The 16,480-nt window shown below is 47.5% G+C and overlaps 1 protein-coding gene across 5 annotated transcripts; it reads right to left on the bottom strand.

Annotated features, from left to right (window-relative positions):
* Positions 1-518: 518 nt before the first annotated feature.
* On the bottom strand, positions 519-16,072 carry DHX37 (DEAH-box helicase 37). 5 transcript variants are annotated; one of them, XM_065646668.1, is made up of 27 exons: positions 15,939-16,072; positions 15,053-15,222; positions 14,192-14,304; positions 13,135-13,456; positions 12,397-12,545; positions 11,580-11,672; positions 11,022-11,118; positions 10,552-10,665; positions 9,990-10,091; positions 9,393-9,507; positions 8,914-9,009; positions 8,243-8,319; positions 7,361-7,499; positions 7,023-7,099; positions 6,597-6,829; positions 6,137-6,248; positions 5,436-5,542; positions 4,878-5,066; positions 4,632-4,756; positions 4,268-4,384; positions 3,988-4,160; positions 3,490-3,604; positions 2,927-3,064; positions 2,478-2,572; positions 1,966-2,039; positions 1,397-1,494; positions 519-847 (listed from the first exon to the last, which is right to left on the bottom strand). In XM_065646668.1, exons 1-27 carry the CDS (start codon positions 16,042-16,044, stop codon positions 765-767), a joined length of 3,429 nt encoding a protein of 1,142 aa, XP_065502740.1. In that variant the 5' UTR covers positions 16,045-16,072; the 3' UTR covers positions 519-764. The 5 variants fall into 5 exon arrangements, 4 of the variants coding, with proteins under 4 accessions (XP_065502740.1, XP_065502743.1, XP_065502742.1 ...); XM_065646671.1 differs by lacking the exons at positions 14,192-14,304; positions 15,053-15,222; positions 15,939-16,072 and adding exons at positions 13,718-13,825; positions 13,954-14,032; XR_010607097.1 differs by lacking the exon at positions 519-847 and having other exon boundaries at positions 1,469-1,494; positions 3,458-3,604.
* Positions 16,073-16,480: the final 408 nt, after the last annotated feature.

Raw genomic sequence — 16,480 nt, 5'->3', positions numbered from 1 at the left:
CATTGCAAACCAGTCCTGGTAAACCACATAGCAGAGTAAGGAGGGCTAAGTGCGTGCAGCACTGAGCCAGGTATGTGGAGGGATTCGAAAAAAAAAAAAAGGAAAGATAAATGGATACTCTGAGCTCATGATGAAGCCCTGGAGAAGCAGGAAAAGAAATATTAGGACTGTACTGGGTCTGGCTGGGCTGGAGCTGATTTGTTCATAGCAGCCCACGTGCTAATGTGTTTTGGATTTGTGACTAAAACAGTGTAGATAACACCCTAGAGTTTCAGCTGTGGCTGAGCAGCCCTTGCACAGCATCAAGCCTCTATCTCTGCCCCCCTCTGCTGCTCCCAGGAGGAGGCTGGGGGGGGAAAAGACACTGGGAGGACCAACAGTTCGGTCAGCGTTTGGATCTGCACGTCACGCATGAAGAAGGGTCCACAAAGGTCTGAAATTCTGCTTAATACAGCATCCCACATAGAAAACATTTCTCTCACCCAAACCAACAACTATACATATTTATTATAGCCCATATGACTAATATAGTCCAAAGAGAAAGTTCAGATAGAGAAAGACAATCTGTAAAATAAAATGGATAAAATTATCCAAACAATATCACAAAATACCAGCGAAACAGCTGGTAGGGCTTCTGGGAACCAGAATAACACTCAATTTGCTTACAAAGAGGTATTGCTAACAATTCGCAAGTCCATCTGTGTTGTCCAAGCTCTTGAAACATCTTGGAGAAAAAGAGTCCATCAAGAGCAGAGTCGGAGACTTCACAGTGCTACCGGTGGCCAGTTCTTGGCTAGATCATCGTGCATTGCTTCGGGGATCCACTGACAATAGGCTGCGAGCAAATCTGGAATGAATGAGAGGAGGAATTAGACAGCTACGGGAGTCAGGGACCGGAGCGGTTTTGCTTGGGAAGACGAGGTCCTGCGGTGTCATCCTGTGAGCAAGAACGGGCTTTCCATCACTGGGACAGTGTTGCAGCTCAGACAACTATCACTGCATCACTTTGCTGCTGCTTCTATAAAGAACTCTCATAATCTAGTACCCTGATACTGAACAAAATCCATCTTACCGGAAAAAAAATCTCCCTGTATCCACTCACAGTTCCGTCATAGTCTAATTTTACAAAAGCCCAAACTAAACATTTTAGCTGTGATTGGAACTAGAGCAAATAAATTCTTAAAATAAAAATAAATGTTGCCTTCTAAAGTACAGGAAACTCCCGTTCTTCACAAGAAGCAAAACACAGACTGTTACTGTTTCTGGTAAGAAAATAGCAAATATTTGGAGCTTATCAAGTGAAATTGTCCATTTTTTAAATTATAATTCAATGGTGCTTGAGACAGTATGAAGTCTGCACTGATATGACGAGTAATTAAGCAAGCAGAACACTTACATTTAGGATTTTTCTTCCATGCAGCCAGTAAAGCATCGCGATTATCACAGTTTTCTGCAACTAGAGCCTGCAGGAGGGATTCTGTCCTGGGCTGAAGTCTAAATCAGTCCAAAATAAAATGGTGCAATAAAACAGTGTTCATTAGCACAGTTTAGCAAAGCATCCAGCTTACTATTTTTAAAAGGCTAAGTATGGAAGTAGAAACACATGATCTCTGGATACAGAGACAAGTCATTTACTCAAGAAAGCTGGAAGTCATTTCTTCCCCCTACCACAATTTTTTGTTGTTACAGATAGCAGCCGGTTGCTCTGGTCGCTGACAGCACAGCGCTGTCTGCTGCGCAGCTGTGACCAGCAGGCTGTGTGTTTTCTTCCACGCTGCCCTTACATCACCTCATACTCCTGAGACACCATTTTCCTTGGTAAGAAAACTCATTTTCCTCTCCCTGCAGCTCCAGCCAAGATTGCTACCTAGAACGCCCTTCCCAGCATTGAATTTCTTTCCTTTGAAAGGAAGTTAAAAGTGTTCAGTGGAGACAAGAAAATTAGGTTTGTTTTTAACAACTTACTTGGACCATGTTTTCAGCATTATGAGGGGACTGGACAGCAGACACCGGCTGTAAGAACTCAACTTTTCAATGACCTGGAAGGTTTGTTATAAAAAGTATAAAATTAACAAGGTAAATTAATTGTTCTGTGGACAAAATCATCAATGAACTTGGACTACTGTGGATTTCTATTCCATGTTCTCTATTTCCATCTCTCTCCCATCCATGTCTCCATACCAATCTTGTCCCGACTGGCTTTCTAGATGATGCTTGTGTCTGAATAAAGATATGAACTATAGCTTTTCTCCTTTGCAAAAAAAGGACTTAAATTTGGGGGCCTCTTTCACCCAAATGCTGATTTTCACACTACTTCACATTTTAAAGATATCTTCCCCACCTCACTGACTGCGGCAAACTCCTACAGCCACCAGCAAGTTACGAGGAATGGGCACGTACACAAAGAAGCTACATGGCTCATGTCCTCCAAAAACTGGGCTAAAGACTTACTGATAACAGGGCTGGACCACACTGACCTTTCCTTCCAGCAGGAACCTGGCAAAGTATTTGTAGCGATCAATACCTTCTGGGTAATCAACCTCCACAGCCGGGAGCTGCCAGCTAACTCGATCTGGAAAGAAAGATCACACTGAGTCTGCCAAATGCTCGGAGGGGACATTTCCAAGGGAGATGTGACAACACAGGTGCTAAGAGAAGAGGAGAGGACACTGCCACCACCCAGCCAGCCCTGCTCCTTCACTGGGGGAGCAGAGGGGCATACGATGCCCACGCCAGTGGGAAGATGCTGGTATTTAAATGTTATGAATCCCACGGAGCTACTCAAACCACTGTTTAGCTCTTTGAACGGTCCAAGCTGAACTTGACCTTTCTGGTCTGCAGAGTGTCTTGTTGAAAGCAGCATTACAATGACTACAGAGCAGCTCTTGGACGAAAACTACAGAGTGGCACCTTGCAATACACTTACGAAAGACACTCGGTCTGTGACATCGAATTCGGCCTGTTTCGGGGCAGTAAGATGGAGGAGAATTTTCCAGAGGCTTCCCAAAGTGGCAGTATGGGGGCAACAGGACAGGAATCCACTCGGGTTCGACTGCGGACACACCTGAGGAAGGGAAAACACACCCCAACGCAGGTTTGCTGCCAAGGGCTGCTGCTCATGAGCAGTCCCGTGAGTACAGTGCATGGTCAGGGTCTCATCTCCACAGATTTACTTGTATCTCATTTTTCAAGCCAACTTTTTTGGGTTCTTTTGTTGAGAGACCAGCAATAGGTATCTGTTGCTGACAGGGCTGGTGTAGAGCAGCTATTTCAGAAGTTGAGCCTTGCTCTAGCCAATTTTGCTCGTCAGACAATAAACCAGGCCTATTTTTCCCCTGATCCCAGATCTAGAAAACATAAGGATCCAAATCCCAGGAGGCACGATCACTGTAAAGAGAGCGCTCAGTCACCACAGCGAGGGAAACATTCTAAGGCACTTCTGAATTCCTCACCGTACCCAAGAACACGTGGAGAGCGCAGCAGTCTCACCATTCATGTACAGTTTTGTAGTCTCAACTATTTCTTGATACACCACAAACTCTGGGAGCTCTTTGAAGAGGATTGAGCTGGGATGGATGAACACGGGGTCCTCCAGGAGGGCGGTCTTTAAGAAAGCACAGAAGATAGAGGCAGAGTAAGATGAGTTACTGGCAATCTGATTTCTTGATTGCACCTAGTATCAGTCTCGGATGTACACTTATATGGTTTCTTTAAGCGATAGAGGTTTTTAATAACCCCACAATTTTCTGCTTCACCTTCTCTGGAGACATCAAGCACTTTGCAAGATGGACTAATGCTGCTTCTTAGCTCTTTTATAACAATTCCTACGTGATGACCGGGAAATTGCAACACTGGAAACTTAAATTCTATGGAGAAAAGTTGTAGAAAACCAGCACAGGCAGCCTCAATGCTGCATCTTGCCTGAAGCCCAGGGGTGTCTTTCTGCCACACAGCGGAAGAGGAATTCGGCCAGCTCACGCCGTTTACCTTGTAGGCGTTTTTCCACTTGTCGTCCAGGAGCTCTTCTGCCTGAACCCTTCGGGCAACGTGATCCCCCAGCCCTGCCAGCACGATCTGCCTCAAGTAAGTCGCTTGAGCTTCTGTTGGGGGCTTCATCTTTGGATCAACGTAGAGATCAGCATCAGTGCAGACTGAGTTCACTGCGGGGGAAAAAAGTGAAGAAAAAAAAAAAGTTTGCAAAGAGCCCAGTTGATTTGTCACTCCCTGCAGGAGAATAACTATGCAATTCCTCTCAAAACCCAGTTACCTGCTGTTGTCAGCTGCCCTCTCAAGCGCCGGATTTCCAGCATGGCTTTGTATCGGAGCCCATTCTCCTCACAGAATTTTCGGGTACATCCAGCATATTCACAGGCCCCCACTGCTCCTGGAAGTGAACGGTCAGGTGGAGAAAACGACTTAGCCCATCAGTTCTCCTAATTAAACCAACTCTGGGACAGTACTGTCACGGTCAACACGTGCATATCACAGTTCCTGGGACACTGGCAATACACTGCTGGGTTTAGTCCTGCAGCATGAGGATGCCTTTGGCTGTAAAAAGCTGAGAGCTCAGGGTGACGGGGAGGAGAACAGAATGGAAGTTAATGGGACGGGGAAATCGCTCTCTGCAGTACCTAACATCACCATGAGGTCTCCGAGCTTCTGCATCGGCCCCTGCCCAGCCCAGATCTTTTGCATCTGCAGAAGCCTTGCTTTCTTCCCCTTCAGTCTCGCCGTCTCCTCCTCACTTACTGCTGGCCTAAAAGAAACACAAAGCAGCACAAATATTGTAATAACGAGCAGAGGGGCCCCGATGTAAGAGGCATCGCTGTGACAAGGCGATGCGCCCTGTAAATGGGATGTCAGGCTAACTCACTCACCTGTCGAACTCTTCAAAAAGCTCCCGGACGGTCATTGCAGACACTATGGTGATCGTGTACGGCAGGCAGTCGTGCTGCCTGCTCAAGGCCAACATCTTCGCGTAGCGGGGGGCTACAGGAAAAGTGGCCATTACTCTGCCCAGGGGACTAATAGGGCAACTCAGCTTTGCTGCCAGCTGCTGCTTCAGCCTGGGGGAGGAGGAGGAAAAGTCACGTAATTAAGTAGCATCTGCATTAGAACAAGTTTTGTGTCTCTGCTTTTGGCCGCGCCATTAATGTGATGAGTTTTCTCAGATTTTGTTATGTCCCGGTCCTGAAGGCTGGGGGAAGGATCCCTCCTTCCTCGGGCACTTGCCCTGTATGGCACAGCCCTAGCACGCTCCTTCCCTGCCCCAGCACACCCAGGGCCAGTAAAACAAACACAGGTGAGCCAGAGGCTGCTAAAATGATGCCAGTCTCTGTACAAAATCACGCCCGTGGCTGCGAGGGCTGAGACGGGGAAGCAGGCAGGAGGACAGCAGTGCTGAGAGGACGTTTGTGGGGGCCCACGGACGTTACCTTCCTGTCCTGGGGGGCTCCTTCAAGGCACCCAGGGCTATCAGCAACTCCTCAGCTGCTGCAAGTGCTTCTGTGGGAGGTGGTGTTGGGAACGGAAAGTTGATCACCTATGGACACCAAGAGAAAATGCCTCTCAGTGCGTGATTGACACGGCTCCCACTCAAAACCAGAGTCTGAACGCAGCAGGAAACCCCGGAAGGGAGTGAAACCCTCCCCTCTTGGTTACATGTACCAGAGAAAAACATGCAGGACACTTGCCAGGAGCAAGAGGAAAGGACATATAATGGGAGGAAACACCTGGAACAAAACCATTAGGAAACAGGAATACCAGCGTCACCCGCAGCTGCCCCTTTGTGCAGGAGCCGCCTCAGGCAGGCTGCTCCAAGGTCTGACTTAAGTCCTGTCCGTTCTGAAAGTGCTCAAGTATCTCCAAACCACAACCCCTGTTCAGACAGGGGTTTTTCCCACTACTAGGAATACAAGAAAGCTCTTATTACCTGAGCAAACATGTCTGTTAAGGCCTGGTGGAATTCACAGCGGCTTCTGCAACTTGCAGAACCAAAATCAAGTCCCGGGATCCTAATTTCTAACATAAGGCACAGCCTCAAGCAATGACGACAACAGACATTTGTGTTTGTTTGCGGCTCCTAGGGGCAACCACTTCGATCAGCACTGTAGTACAAAGCCAATTTACACCTCACCTTTTCTATATTTAATGCCTTCATTTGCAGAATCAAGTCCTCTACTGGTCGCTTTGTTATTTCTGGAGCAGAAAATTTCTCGAAGTCCATGAAGACTGCTGAAGAGTATAACCTAGCGGACCAGAAGTGCTGCTTAGAGACTTAAAAGGAAATCTTAACTCAGAAGATATGCATGAAAAATTGGCAAGGGATTTAAGAAAAAGGCAGCTGTGGGTACTATTTATATAACCAAGTTATTATTTACATCCTTGGGCATACCGACTTATTCACAAAAAGTGAACTTGGCTTGGAGTGGAATCCATGCTAATCTGGCCACCAAAATAAGGGTTTTCAGCAAGAGAAAAGCCACTGAGAAGCCAAACTGTCAAGCCAAAGTCACCAGTGACAGTTCATGTTTGGCTTCACCTCTCCTATTTGAAGGAAGAGCAGATAAAACCAAAATGTTTCAAGCAGCAGGTACCTGTAACAGTGCCCTGGTTCCGTCCGGCCAGCCCGACCTGCCCGCTGGTTCGCTGACGCCTGAGATATCCAGGTGACTCTGAAAGACGAAACCCCGGTGATTTTGTCGTAGAAACGTTTCTTGACCTTTCCACAGTCAACCACGTATTTGATGCCTGGGATGGTAAGCGATGTTTCGGCCACGTTGGTGGCTACGACACACAGTCTTGTGCCAGGAGGGGGAGCCCTGAATACCTACAAGAAGGTACAAAAATGGCACGTGAAATGCACTGCAAGCAACGGCAAAAAGACAGGCGGTCAACTTGGATGAACTGCAAAGGGGTGACAAGAAGGGACTTCAGAGATGGAAATTCAAACTCGCAAAACACATGTGACTTTAGACAATGATCACACGCGTATTTACTCATTGTGACAATAAATCCTTTACCTTTGCTTGGTTCTCTGGTGCCAGCAAAGAATAAAGTGGGAGCACATAGAGTGGAAGGGATGAATCAGATTTCTCATCTGTGAAGAAACAAACCAATATTGTTACATACACAGTACGTCAACTTCTAGGCTTCGTCCTAACAACATCTTCACAAACACCACTTCATCTAAAACCAGTAAAGTACTTGGTACAAAGCTGAAGCTGGAAAAACCGTAATAGCTTTTCCACGACCCAGGTCTGCTGTGTTATCACACCAGTTCAGCAAAGGACAACTGGCTTGTGCCACACACCTCGCAGCTGACAGGAGATAGGGAATTTTTATTTCTTAAGTGCCAAACCTTCTTCGGAGTCTCCGTCTCCTAAATCAAGGTCAATATCAGACCCTGCAACATCGTCATCGCTTTCAGCGTCTCTGTCTTCATCTCCTTCATCCACTGGTACAACGGAGTAATTGTCCAGATCAATTTTGGGGAGGGTCTGAGAAAGACAGGAAAGACAACCACAGAGCATTAAGGGGGGACACGAACAGAACTTTTTATTCCTTTGAAAGCAAAGCTGAGCACTTCTCCAAACATTTGTTGACCTGAAGGTTACAGCAGGATTGAGAGATCTCATTTGTGTTTTAAGGCTGAGATTCAGCATTTGGTAACGGTGAAAATCAGAGGGGAATACCCAAGTGTTTTAAACAGCATTTTGTGCCAAGCCAACCTTTTTTCACTTGGATGACAGTGGGAAAAAGGTAAAATTTCTTTACTTCAGGCCCCTTCAGCTACCAGGATCCCACGTTAGTGAACAGTATCTCTATAACATCAAGATCTCCTGCTAACAAAGCCCATGCAGGACTTGGGTGGAGGCCAAACACTCCCCTTCCTCACAGATGCATCAGTCCCAATTTTGGGTAACAAGCAGTGAATGAGGAGCAGCCCTGGAGCCAGCAAGTCTGGAACTCCTTCTATTAAAGTTGTAACGGTCTGTACTCATCCAAAAATCCATCTCCTGCCCATTATATCCAGGGATACATTTTGGCACTCTGCTGCGCTTAATGCAGCAGTTATCAGGGTAGGTCACATTGCTGGATTTCCCGAGGGCACAAATGGAGTTACAAAGCTTCATGCAAGTCTAAACCAGCCTGGCGAGGAACAGCTACGCAGGAGCACTGTGCTGCGGGGGGTACCTGCTCCTTCCTGCCTCTCGGAGGAATTTTAGCCATCACACATTACCATAACTTTCCTCCGCCTCCTCGATTTCTTAAATTTCCTCATTTCTTCCACTGATTCTTCTCTGTCATCATCTCCTCCTACAAAAACAGCCGGTGGAATCACTGTTAGCTGAGGAGGCTTTCCTCTCGGGAAAGGTAGCGGGGAGAGTCCGGTCCCGCTCCCACTTTTTTAGCGAATCAAAACGTGTCACAGTGTGAAAGAAGCAAATAGTCACATTGAAAACAGATAGGGCAGGGATGACACGCGAGTTTAATGTTATAATTCCATTTAGGAGCCATACGGAGGTTCGACAGCAGCACACACAACTGTGTGCCTTGAGGTTCAGGAGACGATTAGCTGAGCTATATTAGAATTTGACTTTCTAAAGTCATCTTGGGAAATTCCACTGTCCTGAAAATAAACGGTCCCCAACAGCAGCAGCATTTCCACCTAAATTCACAACCAACTGAGTAAGTGAAGAAATGCAATGGATTTTGGGGAACTGGAAGGGATCATACACATAAACCTTTTCGCCAAACTCAAAACAGCACAAACTTAACAATCAGTCATCAAAATCATCCACAATGAGCCCTTTCCCCAACCCTCGTTTGTTTGGTTTTTCAAATAAAAGCTTTTATTTTTAGATGCAAAGCCAGCCCGTCTCTCAGTGGGATAAATTCAAAGAACATTACCTGCAGTGTTGTTTTTTTGGAACGGAAAGGCTTTCCTTAGCCTTCTACAGAGAGAGTGAACTTCTGCCTGGCCTGTTAAAAACACCAAAATCCCGCCTGCAAGAGCAAAAAAAATCACTCTCAACCTCAGCACAGGTATTGCACCTTGGAAAGCTTCAGATCTCATTCTTGATTAAAGACAGGTTGACTATTCTGTGAAGTAACAAGGAGGAAGAGGGTGTTTGACTGCATCTGTCTTCTACTGCTCCCTCGAGAAGCATGCTGGTGTAACTATGACTTAATTGAAAGGTAATTTTCACAAGGAAAACCTTCTAAGTCAAAGCACACAATACATCATTGCAGGCCCATGATCAACTTACAAAAAAAAAAACACCCTCACCCCAAAACAAAACAAGAAGAAACTCCCCAAAAATCCAACCCAGAAAACTTTAGACACTTTAAGTGTAAAGAATTTGAGAGGTTCTCAGCAGTGACCTTACCTGGGGGCAACATTCGGTGGATTTTACACACCTTTCTGAAGCACTCCCCACTGTAGTCGTCTAGGGGAGTCTTCTTGTTAAAATGAACGGTTACAGGGAATTGCCTTGCGTCTACCTAGAGAGGAAAGAAAAGAAGGGTTTGTTCGCTCCGGCACAATCACTACAGCTTTCGTGGGACAACTAGAAAAGCTCACCCTGTATTTCTATTCAGCTCTTGGTTTTGGTAACCTACAAAACACCGGACCCACAGAAGTTATCAGTGTTGTCTACCCCCAACACCACAAAACCAAGCTAGAAACCAAAACTCTTCTCTCTTTCAGGTCATCAATCCATATTGAGGCTTTCTAGTTCTCCTGAACTGGAACTTACAGTTTTTCAAGAAAATCAGATTCTGCCAGGGCAGTTTTCTGACAGAAGTGGAAAGAAAAACAAGTCCCAAAAGAAACAACAGTCTAAATAAAATAACAATTTTTAAATTGATATCTGAAAGATTTCAGCATGAACCAGAAAGATAAGAGTGCCCTTGGTTTTTAATTGCTTTCATAAAAGAAGCCCTCACTGTATTTCTGATGCGGATCCCAGCGAGAAGAACGATACCTGAATCACAGGAGGCGTTACAGAAAACAGCCTGTTGTTATCGGTGAAATCTTCGACACGAAGCGTGGCCGACATGACGATCAGCTTCAGCGGCTGCCCCTTCTGCAGGGACACAAACGCGTTATTCTGTGCCTGAACGCATCCGAAGTAAAACGAACCCAGAAGCCACGTGCTGCCCTGCAGCCCCCAGCCCCAGCAGCGCTCAGGACCAAAGATTTCCTGACGTCTGCCCCAAAACATCTGCCCCCGAGCGCTGCTGTTGGCTATTCCAGTGCTACAGTCAGCGTCTCGCTTTCTCACCGGCTGCTAATGTCAATTATTTACACGTGTCTTGCGGCACTGTGAGTCTAAAATTAATTGGATATTACCTGAAAAGTTATCTGTTGGTACTAATATGTACTATTTTTCCCTCTCACAAACACGTTATCTGAGCGTTATTTTGTGGTTTCTGTCAGATTCCCGTCAACCTCCACATCACAGAGGCTCTCCCCACAGAGCCCCTTCACGTCTAATGTCCCCCCAGCACATCTGTGTCCAGATGTGGAAACGCTGCTGCTCTCACCTTTTCCCGAAGGGGCACGATGCGAGACAAGAGGCCGATCAAGATATCCGTGTACATGCTCCTCTCGTGGGCTTCGTCAATTATAATGACGTTGTACTTTGAAAGCAGAAAGTCCTGAGAAGAGAGGCGGATTTCACCACATGAAGCCTCACGCAGGGACATCTTTAAGTCAAGACAACCTACAGCGACACAAACGCTGACCCGCAGCCTCGTGGCTGTGGCCTCAACCACATATTCAAGCGCAGTTTAATGTGTTTACCCTACACGAAGCAGCCTGATTTCTCATTTAACACAGCAAGATAATCTCTCATTTAGGGATTCAGCAGGAATATAAAGGGTGGAGATAAAATGTATCTCCGGTGCCAAAAGGGATTTTGCTCCGAAAAGTTGGCGACAAACCCACGCAAAGCAACTGGCCTCTATTTCTAGCTATGCAAAATATTTTCCTAACACTGAGGACGGCAACTTACCTTCTGAATTTCTTTCAGCAGCACACCATCCGTCATGAACTTGATTTGCGTTTCGTCTGTAACGTTGCCTTCGTATCGGATTTGATACGAAACCACTCTGTGAGCAAACGCCAGGGCAGCCACAACGAAAAGCATGGGGAGAAACAGAAAATTCACGTTCGGACCAGGAGGCAGCCTTCAGCCTGAATAAATTAAGACTTGGTGCCAAGAGAAGACAAAAAGCACACAGAGTGCTAGAAGCTGGGACAGACAGCAACGTCACTTGGAATTATTTCACTGTTAGGGGACACTTTCTCATATGGGGACAAACTAGGATCACTGCCCACACACCACGTCCACAAAGCTCCCTCTAAAAAGTAACTTACAACCATTAGCAGCAACAAATCTGCTTATTTTTTTAATAGACGACCCCACAGAGGAGTTTATAAGTAACCTTCCCACAGTTCTTCGCCAAAGACTGAACAAGCAAGGCGCAAACCTTCATTTCAGCCTACGACACACACGGAGCATCTCAGCGTTCCCCTCCTAGCGAGGTGCCGGCTTTTTTGTTCTCCTCACCTGTTTGACAAGTTCATTTCCTTGGCGACCCGCTGGGACATGGACACCGCAGCCACACGCCGAGGCTCCGTGATGCCAACCATCCCGCTTGAACTGCAGGGGTGACCGACAGGAGAGGGATTTCTGCACCACAGCTCTCAATTCAGTAGCATCGCTCACACAGTAGCACTTTTAGTTATAGTTAGAGGAAAAGGATGGAAAAGAAGCTTTGGGATTATCCTTCTATTATATGTGTATCGATCCGAAGATGCATGTATGACAGGAGTTTCTTTCCTAAATGCTGTCTGTGTAATTCCAGCTCACTGAACTCGTCCCCTGGACATCCCTCTGGCAAGAGGGCTCATTTCAGAAGAGACTCGGGCTGGGGCAGCAGCAGCACAGAAGCACCTTGATGCAGCTCATAAGAAGCATCTTAGGAGGTGCCCGAGCTTATAAATGCCACCAGTAGTGCCAGGTGAGCCACAGGTATTTTCAAAGATGTTTATTTTCTTGCAAAGGTAAAAACAAACCTCTGTAAGCAGAGGTTAAACTCTGCGAGACGGACAGACAATGAAGCCCCTCTGTGAAAAACAGGCCAGTGGCTTTGAAGGAAACGTTTTACCTTAGAGGTTTCAAAAGATTGCTTAGGTGGAGACACTTTTGCAAGTCAGTCTTATTTCCTTCAGATTTTTTAAAAGCCCATTCAACACTCCCACTACCACTGCACAGAAAAGACCGGGTTCGGTTCAGCCATCTCAGAAGAAACAAAACCAGAACTGACTGAGCTCAGCTCGAATGTTTCTCATTACGTTTGCTGCCAACAAAAGACGACTCGTACCTGGCATAGCCAGCTTCATAGAGAAACTGAGGCACTTGTGTGGTTTTACCGCTTCCCGTCTCTCCACAGAGGATCACGATGGGATTCTCACTGATGGCCTCCATGATGACTTGCTCTTCGGCAAGGATTGGAAGCTTCAGTCTCGCTTCCTAAATAATATAAAACACATAAAAGCTCTGAACCAGCTGATATCACACCAGCATGTCCAAGAACTAGAGTCATCAGAACAGCTTCCCAGAAAGCAGCTGCCGAACCCTGTGCTTTAATTTGTGAAACTTCAGGTTCCCTTGAGTTGACTCATGCAGCACTTCAAGGAAAAACTCATTTCAAAACATCTGTTCAGACACACGCAGAACTCTTCCCGTTTCTACAGAACTCCCTACCTACAGCAAATGGAATAGAACTATCCAGCATAAGATACAGCAGAATGGAGAGCCAAAAGTGACTTCACAAGATTTCCCAGCAAAAAATTATGAAAGACCGCTAATAGATTCTATATTTAAAACTAGAGACAAATGCTTACATTCCAAAACAAAGCGAGTTTTCCCCCTGCTGGACTAGACAGGCCTGAAGCTCAGACACGTACCGCTCGCCAGAAGGACACCAAGCGCACGCTGCTGCCCCGCGGTACCAGCACGGACAAGGACAACCCACCGTGTCCGCAGGGACCTCACCCGATGGAGGGCCCCCTCACTTCCAGCCCCCCTGATGCGCACTTGGCCGTCTGCAGATCCTCACCTGGACCTCGGGAGACCTGTCCACGGGAATGAAAACCGCGGGTTTGCAGGGCGGTTTGCTGGGGGCTGCCCGGGGAACCGGCGCGCTGGGCCCCGCCGGCTGCTGCGGCGCAACCGCCGCCTTCGCGCCTTCCTCTGGCTTTCCAGCTGCACTCGAAGCGCCGCCTGAGGACATTTCAATTTCTTCTTGCTGCTCTTCCGTCTCCTCCTCGGAGCTGCTGGGTTCTTCCTCAGGCTCCGACTCTGAGCTGTGTCTTCTCTTGTTTGCGCCGCTGATGCTCCGGATGTTTTCGGGTACGGCGGCCCCCGGCTCCTGCATCACCCTGGAACAAAACACGCGGATTAGGTTTCGGTCAGTGTTCTCCAGGACCTCAACCCAGACAAGCCTTCTACATAAACCCGAGAAGTTGCATCACCCAAAGTCCCTGCCTGAGCCTGACCCCAGGTTTTACTCAAACAGGGAAACCTTCTCCACCGTGGGTGTAGCACAGCACAAGCAGATGTTACCCACAAAGGTCCCAGATCCCCAAGAATCTTCACACTTGGAGGTTTTCACAACTCTGCTCGGTGAAGCCTCAGCTGACCTGGTTGCTGGATTCGTATCTCAGTGCACTCTATGCTGGTATCTATTCGTTTCTTCAGAAGGCATCTTTGTAGTTCAATTTATTTCGACTTCTGCCTATACGCAACCTCTGAAAAAACCCATAACTAAGTCCTGCATCAGTCAATGTTTTCCAATGCAAAAAAAGGTAAACATTTATCTACCAATTATGCACTTTAGCATAATTTGAAGGAGTACGCAGGTGTAATTGTCACCCACCTCATCTCTTACGAAAGGGATAACCAAGTTATTTTAACTAACGTCCCCTCAAGAGGATGTCAGCCAAACAAGAACCACCATCTTAACACAAAAAAATATAAAATTATTTCACTCCATCCACTCTGAAGAACCTTTATGCAGTAAAAAAGAAAAAAAATAAATAAATCAAGCAAAGAAGGTTGCCAAGTTTTCAACCACAGCAGTAAACCAGAGTGGTTCTTTCCAAATAATGCTTTACCTTTTAGTCTGATACATGCGCTCCCCGGTACCCAGTTTGGAAGTTGTGTACAGGAGTTTCATTTCTGCCTCAGAAGCTTGGACCTCATTCAGCTTGCTCAGCAGCTCAGCTCGCTATTTGGGAAAAAACAACCAAAATCAGTGCTCGTTTTCACCAGGAAATAATTTCATTATAAGATTTGCGCTCGAACGGCGCGCTCTGGCAAATCGCGCTGCCAAGTTGCAAAGACGTTTCTGCTGCTACGTGGTCCGCCCCCCGCGATGAAGATTTCAGCCCTGCGCTAGAGCAGAAATAGAAACGTGGACTTGACCCTTCACGGCTGCAATGAAAAGCTCAGCTGCACCTTTCAAAAACCAGCAAAGAAAATGGATTCGAACTCAAATGCTGAAAGGAGGGCTGGAGCAACAGAAGCCTCCCCTCAGCTCCCTCAGCGGGGGCAGGTCAGACAGCTGCGCCTTAAACTACCTCCAAAAATAGAGTTCATTTGTCAAAATCATTAACCAGACACTAAAATGAACAGGAACTTTGCCTGGAAAGCTTCTACAAAGGCAGAAAAGTTCTATTTGCAGAAAAGCATACAAGAGCTGGAAACAGGTATTTCAGAAGCCCCAGCAGCAGTTAGGGGTGCATCAAGCTTTGCACTTTGCAGCAGGACAAAGCTGCTCACACCATCTGTTTCATGGAATGATTTAAAACATAACATCATTCACCCTGCGGGTGATGCACTTCACGTACCGGGGATCGCCAGGAACCACAACAGCTGCTTATTAACATCAACCTTTGCCATACGCCGATATTAAATTAACTTCACCATTTTAACAGAAGTCACAAAGCTGGAGTTCCCAGGAAGCAGCAACATACCTGTTTTTTCTTTTCCTTTTGCTCTAAAACTTTCTGCAGGTTTTTCTTCTGTTTCTTGCTCAGGGGCGGCTTCTGTTTTTGGACAACACCGGCTACCTTTTTCTTCTTTGCTTTTGTTGCTGGCAGGACCAGGGCGTTGCTTCCATCAATTCCCTTCAGCCTCGCTTCATCTGAAAGCAGGTGTTTGGTTATTCTCCTGTGCCAGGCGGGTTATTTTCAGCACGTTGCTTTACAGCCTTATCGCGACCCATCCCAGATTTAGCTCTTTCAAACAAACGCAACCCACACCCCCAGCCAAAAAAACCCCTACATCATCAGCACAGGCAAAAGAGGATGAAAGTGGGGACTCGCCAGCCCTGTGCTCACTACAGCCATGAGGGTAACTTGCCTTATGTAGCAACACTATGAAATTTTTCCTTTTTTTAATTTATTTCCCCCAGGGTCTGGGGGTGATCCTGCAGCCTCCTGCCTCCCCCGGACAAAAGGAGCTTTTCACACTAAAAACCTGTATTACTGAAGTTTGAATAATTAAAATAGTATATATTTTTTTAAAGTAATGCAAATGTTGAACATATTTTTAATAATGGCTTTAATTGCTGAAATGCAGTAACGGCTTTAATAGAGCTATTAAGGCAAGGCCCATAAGATACTTTTAAATAAGACTTTAACGCTTCCAATGTAAGCATAAAAACGACAGAGCAACGACACGGCGATAATTAATCTCAGCGACTCTACGGTCACTTCAAACCCGAGTTCGCAATAACGAACGGAACGCGCAGGAAGAGCCGGCCCGGGGTCCCGCCGGCCCGGGGTCCCGCCGGCCCGGGGTCCCGCCGGCCCGGGGTCCCGCCGGCCCGGGGTCCCGCCGGCCCGGGTCCCGCCGCACCTCCCAGCTCCAGCGGCAGCTCCAGGGGCTGCGCGGCGGGCGGGGGCTGCCCGGGGCTGTGCTGCAGCCGCGCTTTCCAGTTGTGTCTGCGGCGGGTCCGGCCCATGGCGGCGGCGGCGGCGGCGGCGCGCTGTGACCCGGCCCACGTGTGGCTCCCGGCGGCGCTTCCGCGCTGCGCGCTCTCGCGAGAAGGGGCGGGCGGGCTGGTGACCCCGAGCTGGGAGGAGCGGCCGCCGCTGGGGGCTGCGCTGCCTTCCGGAGAGCCGGGCGGGATGGAGAGAGCTCGGCGGGGAGAAATTTAATGAAATAGAGCAAGGGCAAGTGTAGAGTCTTGCATCTGGGCAGGAACAACCCCAGGGCCCAGTGTAAGTTGGGGAATGACCTGTTGGAGAGCAGTGTAGGGGAACGGACCTGGGGGTCCTGGGGACAGCAGGGTGACCGTGAGCCAGCACTGGGCCCTTGTGGCCAGGAAGGGCAATGGGACCTGGGGGGGATTAGAAGGGGGTGGTCAGTAGGTCAGAGAGGTTCTCCTGCCCCTCTGC

The sequence above is a fragment of the Caloenas nicobarica genome, chromosome 16 (genome assembly GCF_036013445.1).
Source record: "Caloenas nicobarica isolate bCalNic1 chromosome 16, bCalNic1.hap1, whole genome shotgun sequence".
Classification (NCBI taxonomy): Eukaryota; Metazoa; Chordata; class Aves; order Columbiformes; family Columbidae; genus Caloenas; species Caloenas nicobarica.
Note: the sequence above shows the minus strand (reverse complement) of the source record. Positions and strands in the feature narration are given on the sequence as shown.